The sequence below is a fragment of the Podarcis melisellensis genome, assembly GCF_964234715.1.
Source record: "Podarcis melisellensis genome assembly, chromosome: 2".
Classification (NCBI taxonomy): domain Eukaryota; kingdom Metazoa; phylum Chordata; class Lepidosauria; order Squamata; family Lacertidae; genus Podarcis; species Podarcis melisellensis.
In genome coordinates, this window is record NC_138529.1 from 20,577,339 (window position 1) to 20,602,078 (window position 24,740).

Sequence of the window (24,740 nt, forward strand, 5' to 3'; positions counted from 1 at the left end):
ACTAAAGGTTACAAGCGATAGCTCGGTCAGTAGAGCATCTTAATCTCAGGGTTATGGGTTCGAGTTCCACATTGGGTAAGAAGATTCCTCATCGCAAGGGGTGACCAACTTTTCAGTTATTTGATTCCGTGTGCCTGACAGGCTGTTGTCTTGGAGGCGGGAGGTGCAATTGCAGGCCATGTGGCTTTACTTCAGTAGGCAAATGTGGTTTGTTTGGGAAGGGTGTCCCCATTGTGGTTTTCAAGCAGCGTGGAAAGTGGCCTTCTGTCAGAAGTGATTATGAGGCACCTCTACCTGAGAGTCCCCACTTGTGTCCCGTAGCTGACATTTCTCTCTCTCTCTCTCTCTCTCTCTCTCTCTCTCTCTCTCTCTCTCTCTCTGTTCCTTCCTCTTCCAGGTCTTCGGTGGCTGCCGCGCAGCCATTTTATCCCCGCGGTGTCTTCCAAGCCCCGTCTCCACAGCAGCAGATGTGGCAGCAGCAGCAACAGCAGCAACAGCAGCAGCAAGCTGTGTCCATGCGTCTCTCTGTCCCTTCGCGCTTCCCCCAGCCCCCCACCCAAGACTTGAGCCGGCAAGCCCTAGCAGGCCTTGCCCCACGCCTGCCAGGCCCCGGAGAACAGATTCAAGCCTCGACCGGCGCTCTGGGAGCCCAGTTCATTGAGCTGAGGCACAACATCCAGAAGGGAGTGCTTGGGAGCGGTGCAGGGCCCACCTTTATCCAGCAGAACCCACAGGCTCGAACCAGATTCTTCATACCCGGGAATGACGGTGCCAGCCAGGCTTTGAAATCTCCCGTTATGCCCATGCAGGCTCCTGTCCTGGGAAGCCAAGGCCTGCAAGCCCAGAAGATGTCTGTCCCTATATCATCCTCTCCTCAGCAGGGGGCAGAGATGAGCAACAACCACCATCCCCATGCCAAGGCTGTGTCCCAGTTGATCCTGCCCCCTGGAAACTTGGAGATGCAACACATCCCGCCCCGACCACTCTCCTCATCCGGCCCTAAAGATGTGCCCATTACCTCAGGTGCCACTGACGCTGCCCCAGCTCCTGGCAGGAATCAGCTAGGCCTGGCCGGCCGGCAGCTGCCCTGTGAGGTGCCGGTGGAGCCGGACTTAGACGACGACTTTGATTCCCACAAAGACCTGGAGGACGACGACGACTTGGCCAACTTGAGCCTGGACCCGGACGTCGCCAAAGGCGACGACGACCTGGGGAACCTGGATAACTTGGAAACCAACGACCCGCACCTCGACGACCTGCTGAATGGAGATGAGTTTGACTTGTTGGCCTACACCGACCCGGAACTGGACACCGGGGACAAGAAGGACATCTTCAACGAGCACCTGCGGTTGGTGGAGTCGGCCAACGAGAAGGCCGAGCGGGAGGATCTGCTCAAGAAGGAGCCCTCAGCCGGACCCTACCTCAAGGAAACGCCCTCAGCTGGCGTTGGGAAGCCAGGTGAGCCAAGGACGCCATCGTTGCCCAGAGATGAGGTGCCCAAGGCGAAAGAAGGGCTCGGCCTGCTCCATGTTCCCTGCCCATCCTCTGCCTCAGGGGTGCCACCGCCCTCCCCCATCCTTTCAACGCTCAAGGCCCACAGCGACGTGCTAGATAGTAAGCTGGTCAGCCTGCCGGCCGATATCAAACCCAAGATAGAGGAAGGCTGCCTGAAGCCGTCGCCTTGCCAGTTCAACACCGGCGCCCCGGAGAAGCTTCCTATCAAGTCTGAAGGGGCCGAGAAAATGGCAGCTGCCTTGGCGGTCAACATCAAGCCCGGCCAGGGCCTCATGAGCCCCGGCGGAGTCCGGCTGGGCATGACGTCGTTCCACGGCAACAGCCACACTTCCATCTCCGACAAGGTCCTCTACGGTGCCCCCGGCCGGCCGCCGCTGGTCCCCGTGCAGATGGCCAACGCCGGCAACTCCATCCTGGAGAAGTTTGAGCTGGACGGAGGGCCCCTGAGCCTGGCCAACTCTCAGCAGCACTCTCCTGCTGATGACCTCGACAAGATGGAGAGCTCGCTGGTGGCCAGCGAGCTGCCTCTGCTGATCGAAGACCTGCTGGAGCACGAGAAGAAGGAGCTGCAGAAGAAGCAGCAGATGTCAGCCCAGATGCCCGGGGGCTCCCAGCAGCACCTCCAGGCTCACACCATGTTGGCTCACTCGGCTCCCCCTCCCCAGTCTCACGACGGGCAGTTGGTGAGCTCCCAGCAGCAGCAGCTGCAGTTGGGCATGGTGGCCAGGCAGCAAGGGATGGTGGCCAACCAGCAGCTGATGCAACAGCAGCAGCAGCAGCAGCGACTGGCTGGTCCCCAGCAAAGTCAAGTCCTGGCCCCGCATATGGGGGTGGCTCAGAACCAGGCTCATATGCTTGCCGCCCAACATAGCATCCAGGCAGCGCATGGCCAGCAGAACCAACAGCAGGTCTTGGCCCAGAAGCCCATGCCGGGGGTCCAGCAGCAACAGCAACAGATGATGGGTCTCAAACCGCAGCAAGTCGTAATGCAACAACAACAACAGCAGCAGCAGCAGCAGCAATTGGCTAACAGCTTCTTCCCAGATACAGGTAGGAGTTATGAGACGGCTTTTGTTCACCAGCCTCTTGTTTTTACCAGGGCGGTGTGAGTTTTTATGGATGGGATTGAGTGGAGCTTAAAACAAAGGTTTAGGATTTGGTACTTCATAGACTGGACGGGTCTGCCTGGAAAGGAGGACTCTAGATCAGGCCTAGGCAAACTCGGCCCTCCAGATGTTTTGGGACTACAACTCCCGTCATCCCTAGCTAACAGGGCCAGTGGTCAGGGATGATGGGAGTTGTACAGTGGTATCTCAGGTTAAGAACTTAATTCGTTCTGGAGGTCTGTTCTTAACCTGAAACAGTTATTAACCTGAAGCACCACTTTAGCTAATGGGGCCTCCCGCTGCTGCCGCACCGCCGGAGCACGATTTCTGTTCTCATCCTGAGGTAAAGTTCTTAACCCAAGGTGCTATTTCTGGGTTAGCGGAGTCTGTAACCTGAAGCATCTGGAACCCGAGGTACCACTGTAGTCCCAAAACATCTGGATGGTCGAGTTTGCCTCTGCCTGCTCTAGATATATAATGAAAATTAGTGAAATGTAAAATTAGTGAAATGTATAAACTTGAAAAGTACAAAATAAAAATACGTAAAATGGAAAGAAGGACTCCGTGAGATGGAGGCTGAGCAGTTTGCATCTCCCACAGATGCACCAGCTGTTGACTTAAAGCAGTGTTTCCCAGGCTTGGTTCTCCTGCTGTATTCGGACTACAGTTCCCATCATCCCTGAACACTGGTGTTGCTAGCTAGGGATGATGGGAGTTGTAGTCCCCCCCCCAAAAAAAATCTGGAGGCCTAAGTTTGGGAAACACTGACTTAAAAAGGAACTGCGCAGCCATGAACACGTTGGCTCGCTGGTAGCCTTCCTCCTGGTTGTGCCTTGGCCCCACATTCTAGGAGATTATGGTTTCAAGGGGCCAGCTGCGTGCTGGCAGATCTCACGCAGCAAACGAATGAGGCTTGGTTGTGAAGTGGCCTGATCACATCTTGATCTCCTCCCCTCCCACAGATCTGGATAAATTTGCTACCGAGGACATCATGGACCCTATCGCCAAGGCCAAGATGGTGGCTCTGAAGGGTATCAAAAAAGTCATGGCGCAGGGCACCATTGGAGTGGCTCCGAGCATGAATCGGTAAGTACCCAGGGCAGGAGGTCCAGGAGCCTGGATAATGTGTAGTTCGCTTTTTCTTTCGTTTAGCTCAGAGGGCCTTGCGCCGGACTCTGGATTTAAGGTTTTCTGGAGTCTGCTTCTCAGGCCAACACTGGCTCCCTTCATTCTGTTCCCCTTCGCCCCCCAGGCAACAAGTCTCCTTGCTGGCTCAGAGGTTGTCCGGAGCGTCTTCTTCATCTGAAATGCAGAACCACATCCTGCCTGGCTCTGGAGGACAGGTGAGCAGAGATTTGGCAGGCGCTCTTCAGTTTCCCCACACTTTTTTAACGGATGGGTTTGGGGAGTGCTGGCTCTTTTGGTTGTGGGATCAGGGGAGGGGGAACTGTGGCAGGTACCACTGCAGATATTCTGATTCTTTCAAATCCCTTGCAGGAACGGAGCAATGACCCAGCACAAGCTCGACCAAACCCACCCACTTTTGCACAAGGTGTCATCAGTGAGTAGTTGGCAGAAACCAGTCCTGAAAGGGCTGTGGTGTTGCTTTTCCTTGGGTAATGCTCCTGCCCACCTGGGCTTTTTGCATACATAGCCTCATAAGCCATCTATTCCAGATTGCTTAGATCTGGATTAAGGACTTCCTCTTGCTTCCAGTCACAATTCCTAAACTGGTAGCGTTTTGCTGACAGCAGAGGGTGAACTCTGTTCTCTTTGTTAGTGCTTTTTAACCACCTGGCAGTTTTGGATAACAACAAAGAACAGATAAGTTGTGTGTGTTGTTGAACGTGCAAGAAAGTACAGTGGAACCTGGGTTTTTGAACGTAATGAGTTCCGGAAGACCGTTCGACTTCTGAAACGTCCGAAAACTGAAAGCAGAATCGTCAGTACAATAGGGAAACTCAAAATGGAAGCCACGTGGCATGTTCGGCTTCCGAAAATTGTTCAAAAAACGAAGCAGTTACTTCCGGGTTTTCGGCGTTCGGGTTCTGAAACATTCGTCAACGGAGACGTTCGAGAACCGAGGTTCCACTGTGGTTGCGTTGCAACGGAGAGGCTCTGAGCTGCAGCAGATGCAAGCTTCCATGTTGCAGGCAGGATAGATTGCATTCCAGGGGCGCATGGGTTTTGTAGTCATGCATGGTGAAGAATCGCTGGCGAGGCTGGTTCTGTGATTGGGTGAAAGGTTGCAGGAATGAAGATGTGCCTTTTGTGGCTCCAGCACAAAATTGGGGATGTCAGTGGAGGTTATTGGGAGTGTTTTGTTTTGATTATGTATTTTGTTCTTTTATATTGTGCTTTTATCTTGCAAACCACCCTGAGACCTGAGAGTATAGGGCGGCATACAGATTTAGTAAAAAATAATAACAATTTATCCGTGGGATGCAAGTTCTGCAGAATCTCAGAGTCTGAGGACTGGAGGGCCTTGCATAGCCTTCGTGGGCTAGTACGGAATTTATTAAGTGCCAGAGGCAAGGCGTTTCAACTTTTCCCCTATGTCTGCCAAAGTATATGGCCTGACCTGTCTTGCATGTCTCCAGCTTCCAAAAACCAGTGTTTCTCATCCCCCCCCCACTCCCCCCCAGATGAAGCTGATCAGCGCCAGTACGAAGACTGGCTCCTCCACACGCAGCAACTCCTCCAGATGCAGCTGAAGGTGCTGGAGGAGCAGATAGGGGTGCACCGCAAGTCCCGCAAGGCCCTGTGCGCCAAGCAGCGGACGGCGAAAAAGGCCGGCCGGGAGTTCCCCGAGGCTGATGCCGAGAAGCTCAAGCTGGTGACGGAGCAGCAGAGCAAGATTCAGAAGCAGTTGGATCAGGTAAAGCACCCAGATTAGCTTGCGTCCGTTTTAAGTCCAAAGGCCACTGCTGTCGGCACGACCGAGAAAACTAAAAAGGGGTCTGTGGAGGACCGGAGGACTCGCGATAGAGGCAAAACGAACCCCACCCCGCAGTGGTTTCCTGCCTCTTCCTGAGTGATGAGATGCTAGGAGGGAGAGAGTCAGGTCTTGCATGAGCACAGGGTGCTGGAGTCGGGGAGGTGCTAAGGAATAAATGTGGGTGGCCAAGGGTAGCGTCAGCAAATCAGGACGCGGGTGGCGCTGTGGTCTAAGCCAATGAGCCTCTTGGGCTTGCCGATCGGAAGGTTGGCTGTTCGAATCCCCGCAACGGTGTAAGCTCCAGTTGCTCTGTCCCGGCTCCTGCCAGCCTAGCAGTTCGAAAGCACACCAGTGCAAGTAGACAAATAGGTACCCCTGTGGCAGGAAGGTAAACAGCATTTCCGTGCGCTCTGGCTTCCGTCACAGTGTCCCGTTGTGCCAGAAGTGGTTTAGTCACGCTGGCCACATGACCTGGAAAGCTGTCTGTGGCCAAACGCCAGCTCCCTCGGCCTGAAAGAGAGATGAGCGCCACACCCCATAGTCGCCTTAACCGTCCCAGGGTCTTTCACCTTTTACCAGCAGTCCATGACACCTGGTAGGGATGGAACATTCACCTGGGCAAGGGGTGGGTGGGAGAGATTGGAGGAGTCTATCTGCTCTGTGCAAGTTTCTGTGCATTTTATGCTTCGGCAGAAATGTCGGGTCTTAAGAAGCATCCAAGTGTCCTCAGCTGTCCAAATTCCATTAAAAAAAAAAAACAACCTTGGGGATGAGCTGTAGGTCCGTGGAAGAACATCTGCTCCCCCTGCAGGAAGGTTCCAGATTCTACCCCCAACATCTCCATGTGGGACTGTGTGAGACTCCTGTCTGAATGGGGTTCCCCTGCCTGCCAGTCAGTGTAGAGAATATTTGGCCAGATGGACCCAGTGGTCTAATTCAGGCGGGGGAAAGCGGATTCCCACGTTCCTGTGAGTTTCCAATTCTTATAAAACATGCTTTTGCTGCCGGGCTGGTTTTCAGCATCACGATATATCACCAGCTAAAGATCTCAGTACAGTGGAGCCTCAGGTTACGTTACCTTCGGGTAACGTAACTTTCAGGTTGCGAGCACGGCAAACCCAGAAGTGTATACTTTCGGGTTTTGCCGCATGCGCAGAAGCGGTGCCTCTATATGCGGACTTTTCATGGTACGTATGTACCCCCGGAATGAATTTTCGTATCTGGAGGGTCCACTGTATATCACAGTGTCTGATAAAAGGATGGAGACATTGATGGGCTTCACATTTTCTCCTGCATTGTGATTTTTGCATGGCGCGCGCACACAAACACACACACCATGATTTGTGATATATTGCCAAGTCAAAAATTATGAAACTGATACCATAATCTGGACTTCAAACCGGTTTCGGGCGGTACAGTGGCACCTCTGGTAGCTGTTCTTAACCTGAAGCACCACTTTAGCTAATGGGACCTCCTGGTGCTTCCGCGCCACCGGAGCACGATTTCTGTTCTCATCCTGAAGCAAAGTTCTTAACCTGAAGCACTATTTCTGGGTTAGCGGCGTCTGTAACCTGAAGCGTAAATATATAACCCGAAGCATATGTACCCTGAGGTACCACTGTAATGAAAAAATGGCTCCCTTTCCCATATGGGGTGTTCCGGAGGCCGTATAGAGTCCTTAAGTGGGTTTCCTATTGGTAGGAGAAAACAGGTGCACCCCTCCTTGTTGTTTGCTGCGCTTACGTTGCCTCTGCCACCTCTTTCTCTCTGACAGGTTCGGAAGCAGCAGAAGGAACACACCAACCTCATGGCTGAGTACCGCAACAAGCAGCAGCAGCACCAGCAGCAAAGCTCCGCCGTCTTGGCCCTCAGCCCCTCGCAAAGCCCCCGCCTGATGGCCAAGCTCCCTGGCCAGCTCCTCTCCGCGCACGGCCTCCAGCCGGGGCCGCAGGGCCTAGCAGGCCAGGCCGGCTTGCGCCTCCCTCAAGCCGCCGCCATGGCTGTGCAGCAGGGCTTGCCCTTTATGGGAGCGCAGCAGCAGCAACAGCAGCAGCAGCCATCGGGCGCTTCGGCCCCCAACAGCTTCTTCTCCAGCAACCGCCTGTTGCAGGAGCGGCAGATGCAGCAGCAGCGGCTGCAGCTGGCGCAGAAGCTGCAGCAGCAGAACCTCATAGGGCAAGTATCCATGCAGCAGCAGCAAAGCCACATGGGACAAATGGCGATGCAGCAGCAGCAAAGCCTTATGGGGCAGATCTCGGTGCAGCAGCAGCAGCAAAGCACGATGGGTCAGGTGGGCTTGATGAGCCAGCCCCCGCCTCCGCCACCCACGCCCCAGCCGAGCCAGAATCTGCTCCCCAAGCAGCAAGGACTGCTGGGAAACCAGGCGGGAGTCCTGGTCCAGCAGCTCTCTCCGCAGCAACAGCAGCAGCAGCAGCAAGCCATGCTGGGACACTCAATGCTGCAGCATCAGGGTGTGATGGGGCACCCGGCATCCCAGAGGCAAATGTTGTTGGCCCCACAGCAGCAGCAGCAGGGGCAGCAGCACCGAGTGCCTCAGCAGCTGGTGCAGCAGGCGCAGGGCATGATGGGGCATCGGCTGCTTTTGTCACCGCAGCAGCAGCAGCAGCAGCAGCAGCAGCAGCAACCAGGGCTCCTTGGGCAGCAGCAGAGGACGTTGCTGACCCAGCAACAGCACCAGCCCCTCCTGGGCCAGGGGCCGGCTTCCCAGCAGAGCGCCCTGAGCCAGGGGCCGGGCGTGGGCGCCGAACCTCTCCAGCACTTTGCGCAGCACGGGTCTCTGAACCAGCAGCTGCACTCCTCGACTCAGGGAATGCAGCCAGCCCAGCAGCAGCAGCAGCAGCAGCAGGGCTTGGCTGTCAAGGAGCAGCAAGGAGGGCCAGAAGGTGGCACGGCCATGCTGCCTCCCGAAGGGGCGGACGGTGCAATGCAACAGCAGCTAAGACCCCACATGGTGGGCCCAGAGATGGGAGGGCAGCTGCAGATGAGCACTCAAGAGCAGCAGGGGCTGAGCGGCCACGGGACTCCTCTTCCGGAGCAGCCGTCACAGCTGATGCTCCAGGAGCAGCAGAAGCAGTCAGCTGAGCTGGGCCAAGCCCAGCACTTGCTCTTGGGCCCCCAGCAGCAGAACATGCTGGGCTCCCTGCAGCTACGGATGCAGCAGCAGCAGCAAAGCAGCCACTTGCAGCAGCAGCAGCAGCAGCAAAGCAGCCACTTGCAGCAGCAGCAGCAGCAAAGCAGCCACCTGCAGCAGCAGCAGCAACAACAACAACAGAACAACCTCCTCCAGCAGCCATTGCGTTCTCACCTGCCTATAGACGGCATTCTGCAGCAAGAGCTGTCGCAGCAGCAACAGCAGCAGCACCATCGAGATGCAACTCAGGGCCCCCACTTGCTCAACCAGCAGATGGAGCAGCAAGGCCAAGTGCAAAGGATGATGGGACAGAACCTGGAGCAGCCTTCCAAAGGTTTGCCGGGACAGCACCACCTCCAGCAGCAGCAACAACAGCAGCAACAACGCCTTCAGAGCCCAGCCGGGCCCTCGAAAACACCAGGGCTGATGATGCAGCAGCAGCAACAACAACAACAAAGCATGATGCTGCAGCAGTCCTCCCCGCAAGGCCAAAGCATCCTGTCCAGCCCTGTGATGGGCCAGATCCGTGCCCAGCTGCAGGGCGTCATCTCCAAAAACCCTCAGCTGCGGAACCTGACTCCGCAGCAGCAGCAGCAGCTGCAGGCCCTGTTAATGCAGAGGCACCAGCAGAACCTGCTGCAGCAACAGCAGCAACAGCAGAACCAGGTGCTGCGGCAAGCCAGTCCCTACCCGGGGCAGGCGGCCCCCGAGCAAGGCCAGCAAGCTGCTCAGCACCTCTCCCTGCCGGGCGCTGTGGGGCAGCAGCCGCAGAGGCAGCCGCCCCTGGCGGTCTTCCAGATTCGTCCGGACCAGGGTTTCGGTGCCTCGGTGGAGCAGCAGCAGCAGAGGGTCCCGGTGAGCCAGCAATCCGCTGTCTGTCCCCAGCAGCAGGGGATGGTGAGGCTCCCCACCCCTCAGGCTCCCTCTGTCCCCTTGAGCGTTGCCGGCATGGCATCTGGGCAGCAGACGCCACTGCAGCCACAGCAGCACCCGAGCCCTCCAGAGCCAAAGAGACCGTCTCCTTTGCTCTTGGCTAAAAGCCCTGAGCAGCAGCCGCCACAGCAGCAGCAGCAGACTCCCACCCAGAGGAACCAGCCTGCTACTCCCAGCTCCCTGCTGCTCTCCACCCCAACACCCCCGAGCGCGGGAGAAGTGACTCCCGGGACGTGCAGCCTCCGAGACTCCGAGTGCCCCACCACCAAAGAGGCCACAGAGACTGGCACGGCCAACGGGCAGGTGGTAGAAGCTGCTTCTCCCTTGGCGGGAAGGGTGCCCCCGCCGCCAGGAGACCTTCCCCTTGTTTGCATCAAACAGGAGCCCAAGGAGGAAGCCTCCCAGTGCGCCCTGATGAGTGGAACCCAGCCCATCAAGCGGGAGGCGAACGGGGACCCTGTCTTGGCCCCTGCCGCCGCCGCTCCAGCAACCACCAACAGCCTCACCCGCACCGAAGCCGGGCACCTCTTGCTGCAGAAGCTGCTGCGGGCCAAGAACGTCACTCTTGCGACGCAGCGCTCAGGCGATGTCAACGGGCACGTGGATGGCAAGATCGCCGGGGCGGAGGGCCGGTTGCAGCCGGTGCCAGATGTGCGAGAGGTAAGAGTGCAGGGAAGGAGGAGGAACGGCGGGCAGGGACGTCAGAGGGGGCGTTGGGTTGGATTTCGCTTAGGAGGGGGAGCATTCGGAAATAAATCTAATAATAATAATAACAACTGCTACTACTACTACAACAAATTTATTATTTATACCCCGCCCATCTGCCTGGGTTTCCCCAGCCACTCTGGGCAGCTCTCAACAGAATATTATTAATAATTTTTTAAAAATGATCGAACATTTTAGCCTGGAGAAGAGGAGGTTAAGGGGTGATATGATAGCCATGTTCAAATATATAAAAGGATGTCACATAGAGGAGGGAGAAAGGTTGTTTTCTGCTGCTCCAGAGAAGCGGACACGGAGCAATGGATCCAAACTACAAGAAATAAGATTCCACCTAAACATTAGGAAGAACTTCCTGACAGTAAGAGCTGTTCGACAGTGGAATTTGCTGCCAAGGAGTGTGGTGGAGTCTCCTTCTTTGGAGGTCTTTAAGCAGAGGCTTGACAACCATATGTCAGGAGTGCTCTGATGGTGTTTCCTGCTTGGCAGGGGGTTGGACTCGATGGCCCTTGTGGTCTCTTTCAACTCTATGATTCTATGAAAAACTTCCCTAAACAGGGCTGCCTTCAGATGTCTTCTCAAAGTCAGATAGTTGTTATTTCCTTGACATCTGATGGGAAGGTGTTCCACAGGGCGGGTGCCACTACCGAGAAGGCCCTCTGCCTGGTTCCCTGTAAACTCACTTCTCGCAGTGAGGGAACCGCCAGAAGGCCCTCGGAGCTGGACCTCAGCTTCCGGGCTGAATGATGTGGGGTGGAGACGCTCCTTCAGGTATAGTGGGCTGAGGCCGTTTAGGCATTTAAAGGTCAGCACCAACACTTTGAATTGAGCTCAGAAACGTACTGGGAGCCAGTGTAGGTCTTTCAGGGCCTACATTGCCAGCAGTCTGGTACGGTCCATAATTTCTCCCCCTCACTGTGTGTATAGAGTGGATCAGCTCAGATTTGGAGGTGGATCTCTACTGGGAGGATTAGGAAGGGGATCTTGGATAACTCCAAGCAGGGTAGGCATATGATCCCAGGCAGCAATGCAGAAATTCACTTTTCCTCTTGTCTCTTTTTCTCTCCTCCTCTCCCTTTTTGGGGTGTTCCCTGCAGGACGCGCTGGCAGCCAAGAAGCCTCCACCGCCAAAGCCCAAGCGGTCCCAGAAAGCCGGGGAGCGAGTCGCCAACTCTCGCAAGAAGCTGCGCAAAGAGGACGGAGTGAAAACCAATGAGGCCCTGATGAAACAGCTCAAGCAGGTACTCTGCGCTATGCAGCTGCTGTGTGAGGGCTGGGTAGCCTTTTAAAAAATAAAATAAAATAACTGATTTAGTGGTATTTATTCATAGATACAGTGGTACCTTGGTTCTCAAACTTAATCCGTTCCGGAAGTCTGTTCCAAAACCAAGGCGTGCTTTCCCATAGAAAGTAATGCAAAATGAATTAATCCATTCCAGACTTTTAAAAACAACCCCTAACACAGCAATTTAACATGAATTTTACTGTCTAACGACACCATTGAGCCATAAAATGAAAGCAATAATCAATGTACCATACTATAAAGAAAACAGTATTGTAGATGATTAAAAATTAAAATTAATTTTTTCTCTTACCTGCACTGATGATAGTCATTGTTTGGACGGAGGGGGGGCTTTTATCCATTTCCGCAGTCACACAATCAATCAGTAGCTGAAATGGGTTCCACACAGTCGCAAAAACAAATTAATCAAAAAAGCCTCAAAAACAAAAACGCAAATTAAATAGCAAAAACAAAAGCGCCGAACTTAATCCGTTCCAGAGGTCTGTTTGACTTCCGAAATGTTCGAAAACCAATTTTGGGAGGTTGGATAGTTACAATGGAATGATCTCGGTGGTGGGGTGCACATTTTATTTATTTATGATTATTGCTTTGTCAAAATAAAATAGAAAGGGGGGGGGAGAGAACTCTGCGAGGGAAGGGGTTTGTGCATGTCTACTGGCATGCCTAGCACAGCCAGACCTCTCTGGATCCCCCTGGGCCGGGCCCGGTCTGTAGGAGAAGACTTCTGCTCGCACAGGGATGTGCCGGTGTGTGAAACTGCCAACTGCCTTGACCCAGTTCTGTCTCTCCCGCCGCCTCTCAGGAGCTCTCCTTGCTGCCTCTGATGGAGCCCGTCATCACAGCCAACTTCAACCTCTTCCCCCCCTTTGGGAGCAGCCCGGTCAACGGCAAGAGCCAGCTGAAGGGCTCCTTTGGTAACGCCGCCTTGGACAGCATTCCGGACTATTACTCCCAGCTGCTCACCAAGGTAAGGACCGCCAGCCCCTGATCTCGTTTCCGCACGCTTGGCAGGAGGTAGGGCTGCCTCGCCCTGGATGGGAAGCCTCCCTGGGTGTCACCTCGAGCCGCCTTGTGCCAGTGCTTCCCTTCCCCGAAGGAAACGCGAGAGCTGGAAGAAAAGCACCTGTTAAAAGTGTGGTGTTTACTGTAACAATGTCATAGTGTACACCAGCACCTCTTTTCCAGAAGAAAAGCACTAGTAGTAGTAGTAGTAGTACAGTAGTACCTCTGGATACGAACGGGATCCATTCCAGAGCCCTGTTCGCATCCTGAAGTGAACGCAACCTGCGTCTGTGCATCTGCGGGTTGCGATTCGCCACTTCCGCACATGTGTGTGGCGTCATTTTGAGCGCATGCGCAAGCGGCGAAACCCAGAAGAAACGTGCTCCGTTACTTCCGGGTTGCCACGGAGCGTAACCTGAAAATGCTCAACCTGAAGCATATTCAACCCAAGTAAGACTGTAATAGTAGTAGTAAATAAATAATTAAAATTAAAATAATAATTTATTATTTATACCCCACTCATCTGGCTGGGTTTCCCCAGACCCTCTGGGCGGCTCCCAACAGAATATTAATAATATTTTTTAAAAAACGAGCAAACATTAAAAACTTCCCTAAACGGGGCAGCCTTCAGATATCTTCTAAAAGTCAGATAGTTGTTTATTTTCTTGACAACTGATGGGAGGGCATTCCACAGGGCGGGCGCCACTCCCGAGAAGGCCCTCTTCCTAGTTCCCTGTAACCTCACATCTCGCAGTGAGGGAACCACCAGAAGGCCCTCGGCACTGGATCTCAGTGTCTGGGATGAACAATGGGGGTGGAGATGCTCCTTCAGGTATACTGGACCGAGGCTGTTTAGGGCTTTAAAGGTCAGCACCAACACTTTGAATTGTGCTTGGAATCATACTGGGAGCCAAAGTAGGTCTTTCAGGACTGGTGTTATGTGGTCACGGTGGCCACTCCCAGTGACCCATCTAGCTGGTTGTACCCCACCCCCTGTTCAGTGCATGAGAATGTCCAGGGTGACTGACAGAAGAGACAAGAACAACCAGAAATAATAAAACAACTTAATGGCAATGATTACAGAGCCGAGGAAGGCAAGCTAATAAAACCGCACTACGTAAAACTAGGTCGGCTGCGGTTTAAAAGGTCTGGGGAATTAAAAATGTCTCCGCATCAAAGTAGGGGCCAGGCAGGCCTTCCCGGGGAGAGCACTCTTTGTCCTTATAAGCCAAGTTGTTGAACAACTCTGGAAGCTGTGTTGACAGGCAGCCTATAAACCTTTTAGATATATTTAATGGTTTGTATAATTCACACTGTTTATAGGCTGCCCCATGACAAAAAGTTGTTAGGCTCCAGGAAAATACTTTCCTTTTTAACCAGGCCTTTGGTTGATCTGATTTATATCCTATGCCCTTTTAAAATGTGGTGTTTTTGTGGGGGGTGGCGCTATTGGGTTGTTGCTTTTATTTTTATTAGGCATTTTGTGGTGTTATATCTTGATTTTATTCTGTGAACCGCTATGAGACCCCCAGGTATAGGGCGGTATATAAATTAAGTTAATAAGAATAATCCGGGTGGCTCCCCCCTCAAAAAAAGAAGCTGTTTATGGAAATATGGGTTTTGGCGAGGTGACCTAAAGCGCCTCAGGTTTGGGGGCGGGGTGGGGGCTCTGCTGGATACAGACTCCTCTGATCTCTTTCTAGAACAATCTGAGCAACCCACCAACCCCACCTTCTTCGCTGCCTCCCACACCGCCCCCCTCGGTGCAGCAGAAGCTGGTGAATGGGGTCCTGTCTTCCGAGGAGCTGACAGAGCAGCCCAAGGAGCCGGTGCTGCCCCATGAGCACGAAGGGCAAAAGGGTAAGTTAGCCCCATGGCTGAGGAGAAGAGGTGCTGCCGGGTTCCGGAATGTTCCGAGAGCCTCTGGCGCTCTTAAGCATCCTTGAAGTGAATATGCATGTAGGCCCCTGTTCTGATTTTGGATGGAGGGGAGGCCCAGGTGGGCTGCTCTGAGCTTCCCAGTGGAAGTTAAAAGGAACCGGTGAGGCCGAAATGGTTTGGGTTGAATTCATGATACATTCGTACCTCAGAAGTCGAAACGGAATGCGTTCCGGAAGTCCCTTCGACTTCCGAAAACGTTCGGAAACCAAAGCGCGGCTTCTGATTGGCTGCAGGGAGCTCCTGCAGCCAATCGGAAGCCCCGTTGCATGTCCGGGTTCCAAAGAACGTTTGCAAATGGGAACACTCACTTCCAAAACATTTGAGAACTAAGTTGTTAGAAAACCAAGGTACTACTGTATTGATGGCTGCTGCCTTGTGGGCTACTGAGAGAGCTGCATTCATTGGCGCAGAGGCTCTAAAGGGATGTTGAGTCTAAAGGAATGTTGTTGTTGTTGAAGTCACATTTAAAACTACTTAGTTTTTCTTAATGGTGGCTGCTGAGTCTTTTATACTTTTTAGGTGTTTAGTATGTCTGGATTACCCATGTTTTATATATTTTTTTCTCTTTTATGATTTTATTGTCTAATTTATGCCAATAGAGGCTGAATGAATATAGGATATAGCTTTTAATGATAACATGTGCTATTAAGGTTAAGACAGAGAATATGAGGAGATATTATTTTGAGGAGATATGGAAGGTGTTTGTAGAATCTGTACTGGATCAAACTATCGCAAGAGGTGGTGAAATTTTGGGAGGCTGGATCGTTACAATGGAATGGTCTCGAGGAGCCGGGGTGCACATTTTTATTCTTATTTATTCTTATTACTTAGTTTAAAAAAATATTTATTTTTAAAAAAACAAGGCTGAATGAATGAACTCTAAAAGGGTAGTGGAAAGAACGTGTGGCAGGCAGCCACCAAAGCTGTTCCAGCTGCCAAGCTTGGGCTTGAAATGGATTTGAATTTAGATCAAGATAAAATTCATCCAACTCAGTCGTATCTGGAATTGGACACCCGCCCACTTGAGGACCTTGTCCAAAATGGGGAAATTTGCAGCCAGTCGATGCTTACTTGCATCCATGTGGGTCCATGTCCAGGCATGGACATGTGGCTGCCTCCGTTAAGGGGTCTGGGATCGCTCCTCCTCGTAGCAAGAGACAGATTATCTCCCAGAACCAGCCAGTCCTCTGCTTGGCCGCTCTGATGTTAAGCAGCCTAAGAAAGGCAAGCGTTAAGTTTGGCCTGCGATAGGCTGCAACCCTCCGAGCCTCTTGCCCACAGCACCAGGCTGCAACAAGCTGGAATTGATCCAGCGAAGCCGTGATTAGAATTCCACCCGTCCCTATAGCATCCTGACATGTTAAACCTTGAGTTTTCTGCCTCACGTTTGCAGACGCTCCCCCTGTGGAAGTGAAAAGCTTAGATCTCCTCGCAGCTCTGCCCACACCGCCACACAACCAGACCGAGGATGTCAGGTAAGGATGGAGCTGGAGGGTGGAACCAACTTGACCACAGGGCATCCTGAACCTCTGCTTCATGGGGTCCCCCCCCAAATGGAAGCTATAGCATTAACTGTCACATTTGGGAGAAGAGAAGTTTTTCCTCTCTGAGATCTAGCTTGGGTGAAGTTTTGTCGGGAAGTATGGAAGACTGGTAATTTACTTCACCCGCGTTGCGTCACCTGCCTGGAGGGCACAAACTCCCATCTACCTCAACATGGATGTTGGGAATTGTTGTTTTTCCCCCAATTTTTTTTATTAATTTTCACAAAATTATAAACAAACAAACATAAATCATAACCTTATTAAAGTTAGACTTATTAACATTGTTAAGTGACTTCCTCGCTTCCCCTTGGTTGAATTTCCAGGCATATCCTTATAACGGCTTTCCAAGTCCTAATTCTTATAAACCTAACTTAGTTCAGGATGTTGGGAATTGTTGACCACCATGTTCAACTTCGAGCACTTACTGAAGACGTTTTTAAAATTCCAGCAGGCTTTTTTAATAACTCTCCGATTTAATAGTTTTAACTCACTTTTAGTTTTTATTGCATTGGGTCTTTTGTACACCAGTTAAGAGACAGCTGTGGTTAAGCAGTATAACGGGTTGAAATAAACAAAAATCAGACAAAAATTGTAGGCTTAGAAACAGTAGTCCAAAGAAGTATAGTTGGTCAGTGGTCCTTGTTTGCTCTGGGAGAAGCAGGAGGAGAAGGAGGATGATCATCATTACAGTGGTACCTCTAGTTACGAACTTACTTTGTTCCGGAGGTCCGTTTTTAACCTGAAACTGTTCTTAACTAGAGGCGCGCTTTCGCTAATGGGGCCTCTTGCTGCCGCTGCGCTGCCGGCACACAATTTCCGTTCTCATCCTGGGGCAAAGTTCTCAACTCGAGGTAACTCTTCCAGGTTAGCAGTTTGTAACCTAAGGCGTTTGTAACCTGAGACGTTTGTAACTCGAGGTACCACTATATTCTTCATCTATAATCTCACATCATCCCTAGGACCCAGTGGTCAGGGATGATAGGAATTGTAGTCCCAAAACAGCTGAGGACCCAAGTTTGGGAAACCCTTGCATCTCATCTTCCTGGAATCGTGAGGATGGCTGGGGAACCTGTGGCCCTGGAGATGCATGACCAGTGGTCATGGATGATGGGAACTGTAGTCTGGTGGCATTTGGAGGGCCACAGGTCCCCCACCCCACCCCTGACCTAGGGTGTGGTTCAGGCTGGGTTACCGCAGTCCCACCTCTGTCAGAAGCCATGGCAACGGTGGCAGCACCGTTCTGAGGTCCTGCCCAATTTCCTTCCAGGATGGAGAGCGACGAGGAGAGCGACTCCCCTGACAGCATCGTCCCAGCCTCATCCCCCGAGAGTGTCCTGAGCGAAGAGGTGCCACGCTTTCCCCTGCTGTCGGGAGCCAAGCCAGAGGTGGAAGAGAGACCCCTCTCTCCAGTCATCCCCATCATCCCAAAGGCCAGCATCCCAGGTTTGTGGGGGACAGAGAAGATGCTCAAGGGAATGGGCTGCCGCAGCATCTAAACTCTGCCGCTGTCTTTGGAGGTCAGATGAAGAACTTTATCCCAAAAGGCATGGACCACACTGCGAAACCACAAAACTATCCCCACCCCCAGATTTGGCACTTGCCTTATCACTAGATTTGACCCCAAATTCTACCCTTAAATCTAAAGAATTAATTTCCTTCCTATTCACAGCAGACCGGCTAGTTATTGCCCAGCGATGGAAGGAAACCTCTAATATGCCAATAGAGGCTTGGGTTAATAATAATCTGGAGGTTTGCTTTCTCACATACCAGTGGCGACTAATCAAAGGCATCTCCCAAAAAGATACCTTTTGCACGATTTGGCCTCCTTTTCTTCACTTTTATTGAAGAAGGACAGGCTATTTCAATGTCATCATTATCACAGAGGTGTCTGGGGGGAGGGTATATTGATTGAAAATGTCTAGTAAACCAGACCGGTAGTTGAGCTCCTATTGAGGATATTCGGCAAGGCAACATGACAGTGATGTGGGATGGAGGATTAGAGTGATCATTCTGTGATAATACGGCAGTGGACAAAGCTGTATTGTAACTTTTGAATAAATGTTTGAAAAAAACTGCTGCTGTTGTCCTAGGGAGAAAGTGCCCATAACTTTAGGTCAGGGAGAAGGAACCTGAGAGCCACATTCCTTCTTGGGCAGCCTTCCGGGGGCCGGATGCAGAAGTTGGGCAAAGCAACTGGTGAAACTTTGTACAACGGACCCGAGTCCAGGCAGGGAAATAAGGAACGCTGTCCCACTGCAAGGGCACCCTTCAGCCAGGCAAGAGAGGATGAAGAAGGGGCGCATAAAAATGTGTTCTGCCCTCGGACCCGAGATTCCCCACCCCTGCTTGATGCCTAAGGTCCCTTCTATGATTCTAGGCTCTCCAACGGCAGAAGTAGCTCTTCTCGGGTACTGTTGGCAACAGACATCTTGATTCTAAGAGGCAAACAGGGTCTGATTTGAGTGCTGGGTAGCCCTGTGCTTTCTAAGGTGATAGAGGTAAAGGTAGAGGGACCCCTGGCCATTAGGTCCAGTCGTGGCTGACTCTGGGGTTGCGGCGCTCATCTCGCTTTATTGGCCGAGGGAGCCGGTGTACAGCTTCCGGGTCATGTGGCCAGCATGACTAAGCCGCTTCTGGCGAACCAGAGCAGTGCACGGAAACACCGTTTACCTTCCCGCTGGAGTGGTACCTATTTATCTACTTGCACTTTGAACTGCTAGGTTGGCAGGAGCAGGGACTGAGCAACGGGAGCTCACCCCGTCGCGGGGATTCGAACCGCCGACCTTCTGATCTGCAAGTTCTAGGCTCTGTAGTTTAACCCGCGTCCTTTTCTAAGGTGATACAAAGTGCTAATTATGCGTTTGTGTATGTGTGTGTTTGACTCTTGCCATTGTCTCCCCCTTGCCTCCCGCTTCTCAGCTTTCCCAGATGCCAAGCCTTATGGGACCTTGGAGCAAGCGGGAAAGGGGACTCCAGGCACGTCCTGGGAGAAAGCCAAGGGCAGCGAGGTCTCTGTCATGCTCACTGTCTCTGCAGCTGCCGCCAAGGTAGGGAGTCAGCACAGAAAAGCCCCCGACCCAAGGGCAAGGCTTCACAATTGTTTCAGGGGTGATAAATATTCTGACGTGGTGGTGCCTTTTACCACGTCTTATTTCGCATAGGGCAGGACTAATGTCTGGATGGGGGGGGGGGGAGTCTTGAAATTTTTGTGCGCAGGCAAACCTAGCCAGACATTTAATTTTATTAGGTGTACTGGCTGGTTTTTATCGATACATTGATAAATTGGGGGGGGGGGGTATGTGCTGAATGTCTTGTTGCTGCTACTTTAAAAATGAATATTTAATGTGAATGGCTTGGAGGTTCTTTTAATTAAGCAGCAAATCTTGCTAAATAAAAAATAAATTTCTGGAGAGCCACTGGATAAGTTGTTTGGATGCAAAGGCAGAGCTGGGATAAACAGTGTTGCTTGGTTTCCCAGCAGTCAGAGCCGAGCAGTAAATTTCTCCCCAGTTTTCAACACCGGCATTGAATTTGCACATGTTACGTGGAAACTGCAGCACATGTGTTTGCGCCAGCATTCCCCACCAGATCGCATGCAAGAGATCTGCAACTTTCCTTCTTGCACCCCCTTCCCCCTCAGACAATATGCTGATACACAATTCAGGTTTTCAGCTGCGAGTCACTGAGGAGAGATTGAATGATACACTAGCAGCGTGAGGCTTACATCCAGAAGCAAAACATAGGAATGTGATAAACTGCATTGTGACAAAACATTGGTCTGTCTTGCTCAGCATTGTCTACACCAGTGTTTGCAAAACTTGGCCCTCCAGCTGGTTTTGGACTACAACTCCCATCATCCCTGACTAATGGTCCCGGTAGCTGGGGATGATGGGAGTTGTAGTCCAAAAACAGCTGGAGGGCTGGCAGTGGCTCCCAGACTGCAGATGCTGACAGTCCTTACCGGGGATTGAGTTTGGGATTGAAGTTTAAGGGAAGGCTCGGCTGAATCTTTCTCAGTCCACTGTCTGGGATGCTGAAGCAATGGTGTGCAGTGGTGGTTGTGCAAAATGCAGCTTGGGAGTAGGTGAGCTTACCCCGCAAAGGTTTTGGCCGCTCCTTCCTGACTCTTCCCATGTTCCCCCAGAACCTGAACGGTGTCATGGTGGCAGTGGCAGAGCTCTTGAGCATGAAGATCCCCAGTTCTTACGAAGTGCTGTTTCCAGACAGCCCCATGCGAGCTGCTGCCAGCGAGCCCAGAAAAGTCGATGCTGACGCGCAGGGTAAGTAGCCAAACTTCAGGAGATCGTGGACGCATATGTGCACTCGAGGTTTCTGTGCCCCTGGCTGTAAGTACCTGTTTAAAAGGTCTTTCCCCCCTTTCTCCTTAGGCAAAGAGAAGCCAGCGGCTCCCAAGGGCCCCGAAGGAGGGCCAGAATGGCTGAAGCAGTTTGATGCAATGCTGCCTGGCTACAGTCTCAAGAACGAGCTGGACATCTTGACGCTGCTCAAACAGGTGGGAAAGGGTCGGGGGTGGGAGCTTTCCCAGAATGCTTTTCTCCCTATGCACTTGGCAGGTTTGACCACTGGATGATGATGATGATGAATTAAATTTGTATACTGCCCTATACCTGCAGGTCTCAGGGCGGTTCATAGCATAAAACCACAATATGAAAACACAAAATACATTACCAGAACAGAAATCAGGGGGATTAGCTGGAGGTCTTGGCACAACGCCCCTTCCAGTGTCATTTCTCTTCATCTCCCCCTCCCTCCTTTTAAATTCTGTCTCATTCTGCATTTTTTCCAATACCACCTCTCTCTCTTTTTAATCTTCCTTTAGCTTTGGGAAGGTGTAGTAACTGGGCCCTAGATTCCTACCTGCCCCAGTACCCCATAGGTGTCTTGGAAAGTGGAAGAGAAAGAAATTGGGGGGTGGGGCGGGAGAAGAGGACTACAGTGGTACCTCGGGTTACAGACGCTTCAGGTTACAGACTCTGCTAACCCAGAAATAGTACCTTGGGTTAAGAACTTTGCTTCAGGATGAGAACGGAAAACGCGCAGCAGCGGCAGTGGGAGCCCCATTAGCTAAAGTGGTATCTCAGGTTAAGAACAGTTTCAGGTTAAGAACAGACCTCCAGAATGAATTAAATTCTTAACCCGAGGTACCACAGTGGTACCTCTGGTTACGTACTTAATCTGTTCCGTTCTTAACCTGAAGCACCACTCTAGCTAATGGGGCCTGCCACGCCGCCGTACGATTTCTGTTCTCATCCTGAAGCAACGTTCTTAACCCAAGGTACTATTTCTGGGTTAGCGGGGTCTGTAACCTGAAGCGTATGTAACCCGAGGTATCACTGTACGCACATATTTTCCCCCATCTCAAACACCAGGACTTAAGGGCTGTAACAATTACCTGTGAAATGAGGACAATGTTGATCCACCTCAGCTTGCCTTTCAAAACATCCAATTTGCTCTAGCAGTCCATAATTCCAGTGATATGCCTGATTTAAAGTTCTAACACTATTCCCTGTGTGAGTGTACACCCCTCCCTCGCTGAGCTGCATTTGCTTTTCCCTAATGATCCGCCTGTGGCTGATACACTCCCCCAGCTCTGTAGAAAAGAAGGAAGCAACGGATGCACTGTTGATCAGCTGTTGGCAAAGTGGCACAGGTGTAATAATAGAGGAGCAGCACCTGCATGGCATCTGCAAAGCGTGCAGCTGTGGCCATGTCTCTAGTGCCAAGCTGTATGAGCAATCTATCCGGAAGATAAATTGTATTTTGAGGAGTTAGTGATCTGACACGGTTGCTCTACCTGCCTCTGTTCCTTCCCTGCCTCTTGTTAAGTTCTTTGATGGCATGAATGTCCTAATCAGTTGGGAGGAAGTGCAGGGTATCTTCTTTGATATTGGGCATTGTTTTGAGAATGTGAGGCATTGGGACGCAGGTGGCGTGGTGGTCTAAACCACAGAGCCTAGGGCTTGCCGATCGGAAGGTCGTGGTTCAAATCCCCATGACGGGGTGAGCTCCCGTTGTTCGGTCCCTGCTCCTGCCCACCTAGCAGTTCAGAAGCACGTCAAAGTGCAGGTAGATAAATAGGTACCTCTCTGGCGGGAAGGTAAATGGCGTTTCCGTGCGCTGATCTGGTTCGCCAGAAGTGGCTTTGTCATGCTGGCCACATGACCCGGAAGCTGTACACCGGCTCCTTCCCTATAAATTGGATGGTTGTGGGCAGAGTTTTAGAGAGAAGCTCATGCACAGACTGATCGGGCGTGGGGCCGTGCAAACTGAGGCTACCTGGGGGAGTCACTTTGCCACTTTTTGAGGGCTTCCAAGTGGCAGATTGAAGTGCTTGCTTGGTATGTATATATTGCTTGCTGCTTAAAATAAAATCTTTAATCATCTAACTCACTTGTGTTTTGTATAACAATTGTACCTTGGTTTTCAAACAGCCTAGTTCTCGAATGCTTTGGCTCCCAAACGATCGAAAACCAGAAGTGAGTGTTCTGGTTTTCAAACGTTCGTTTGGAAGCTGAACGTCCGACGGGGCTTCCGAATTGCTGCGGGAGCTTCCTGCAGCCAATCAGAAGCCGTGCTTTGGTTTTCGAACACTTTGGAAGTCAGTTTGACTTCCAAGGTACGGCTGTACTTCTGAATCTCATTTTAAAAGAACCACCTTGCATTTGGCACGACACAGGCCTACTGGTTTGCAGCCTGAGACCACCGCCTCTCAAAATGCTTTTTCCTTTCTCTCTTCCAGGAGAGTCCCACCCCGGAAAAGGCCGCCCAGCACTGCTACATCAACAACGTTGCCAACTTGGATGTGCGGCAGCTGCTGACCCTTCCCGAGGAACCCTCTCCGCCCCTCTCCCCGTTCGCGCCCTCCCCGCCCAGCCCCCCCAGGGTCCCCGAGCCGGTCCCCGAGCCCGAAGTGCCACCCTTGCCCGCTCCGTCCCCTCCACCGCCCCCGCCCTCCTCCCCCAAGGAGGAAGCCCCCCAGTCCCCGCCCAAAGCCAAGCCCCGCTCGCGGCCCCTGGAAGACGGCGAGGAGAACAAGCCGCGCCTGAAGAAGTGGAAGGGGGTGCGCTGGAAACGGCTGCGCTTCCTCATCACCATCCAGAAGGGCGGCGCCAAGCGGGACGGGGACCGGGAGATCGCGGACTTCGTCGAGCGCCTGGCTGCCACCCTGCGCCCCGACAAAGTGCCGCGGGACTTACGGAAGTGCTGCTTCTGCCACGAGGAGGGCGACGGCGCCACCGACGGGCCGGCGCGCCTGCTCAACCTGGACCTGGACCTTTGGGTGCACCTCAACTGCGCCCTGTGGTCCACGGAGGTGTACGAGACCCAGGGCGGGGCGCTCATCAACGTGGAGGTGGCGCTGCACCGGGGCCTGCTCACCAAGTGCACCCTCTGCCAGAAGACGGGCGCCACCAACAGCTGCAACCGCATCCGCTGCCCCAACGTCTACCACTTCGCCTGCGCCATCCGGGCCAAGTGCATGTTCTTCAAGGACAAAACCATGCTCTGCCCCATGCACAAGCTCAAGGGCCCCTGCGACCAGGAGCTGAGCACCTTCACCGTCTTCCGGCGCGTCTACATCGAGCGCGACGAGGTCAAGCAGATCGCCAGCATCATCCAGCGAGGCGAGCGCCTCCACATGTTCCGGGTGGGGGGTCTCGTCTTCCACGCCATCGGGCAGCTGCTGCCCCACCAGATGGCCGACTTCCACAGCGTCACGGCGCTCTACCCGGTGGGCTACGAGGCCACCCGCATCTACTGGAGCCTGCGCACCAACAACCGCCGCTGCTGCTACCGCTGCACCATCTGCGAGAACAACGGCCGGCCGGAGTTTGTGGTTCAAGTCATGGAGCAGGGCTTGGAGGATTTGGTCTTCACGGACTCCTCGCCGCAGGGTAGGGGTCTGCTCAGTCCTCTCGCTGTCGAGAGCAACCGCCAGGTCCGTTACTCCGGAAAGATAGCTAGAATTCTGGATGCCGGGCTGAAGTGAGCTTCTGGCGCGCCGGGGATGCCATTCCTCTGCCCAGAAATGCGTTGCGCAAACAGTGTTGGCTTTGCGTCCGTCAGCCTCCTCGCAATGCATCTTTCCTGCTTTGTCAAGTTTCAGGGTTTCGAAATTAGAGAGCAGTTCATTGTGTAAATAACTACAGGTAGGATAGTGGGCAAAAGGAAGCAGAGCAGCATAACCCGTCTGCAAAAACTGCCATCTCCAAATTTTAATTTTTGAGGACACGCAGGATCCAGCGAGGTCCAAATGCCCTCTCTCTCGTTAAATTCAAGGTGAAAAAGTATGTTTAGAAATAAGCCTTTTCTCCCCCCAATCTGCATCCTGTATCTCAAAAATCCGTGGCACACAGGCTGCGTCTTAAATATTTTTCACCCAAACTCCAAAATCAGGCAGTCAAACCTAAAACACAACAGACTTTTATAATACCAACATTTTACAGGTAGATCCGTTGGCCAGAGAGGGAGGTGTTACGCAGCTATAGACTCACACAGCCTGAAATGTAGCGAGGTGGGAATTGCCCCTCCTCACTCCAAACGCCACTGTCCTGCAGCACTGTAACTT

The 24,740-nt window shown here is 52.5% G+C and overlaps 1 protein-coding gene across 13 annotated transcripts in view; it reads left to right on the forward strand.

The window, feature by feature from the left end:
• Positions 1–24,740, forward strand: part of KMT2D (lysine methyltransferase 2D) — a 107,742-nt gene that overhangs the window by 70,312 nt on the left and 12,690 nt on the right. For all 13 annotated transcript variants that reach the window (XM_081898493.1, XM_081898487.1, XM_081898486.1 and 10 more), the window contains 15 exons: positions 398–2,565; positions 3,584–3,707; positions 3,874–3,964; positions 4,119–4,182; positions 5,267–5,499; positions 7,334–10,303; positions 11,461–11,604; positions 12,469–12,633; positions 14,372–14,528; positions 16,003–16,084; positions 17,421–17,596; positions 19,073–19,200; positions 20,298–20,433; positions 20,542–20,666; positions 22,914–24,066. In XM_081898493.1, coding sequence (XP_081754619.1) covers positions 398–2,565; positions 3,584–3,707; positions 3,874–3,964; positions 4,119–4,182; positions 5,267–5,499; positions 7,334–10,303; positions 11,461–11,604; positions 12,469–12,633; positions 14,372–14,528; positions 16,003–16,084; positions 17,421–17,596; positions 19,073–19,200; positions 20,298–20,433; positions 20,542–20,666; positions 22,914–24,066 — 7,916 coding nt within the window. The remainder of the gene's footprint in view (positions 1–397; positions 2,566–3,583; positions 3,708–3,873; positions 3,965–4,118; positions 4,183–5,266; positions 5,500–7,333; positions 10,304–11,460; positions 11,605–12,468; positions 12,634–14,371; positions 14,529–16,002; positions 16,085–17,420; positions 17,597–19,072; positions 19,201–20,297; positions 20,434–20,541; positions 20,667–22,913; positions 24,067–24,740) is intronic.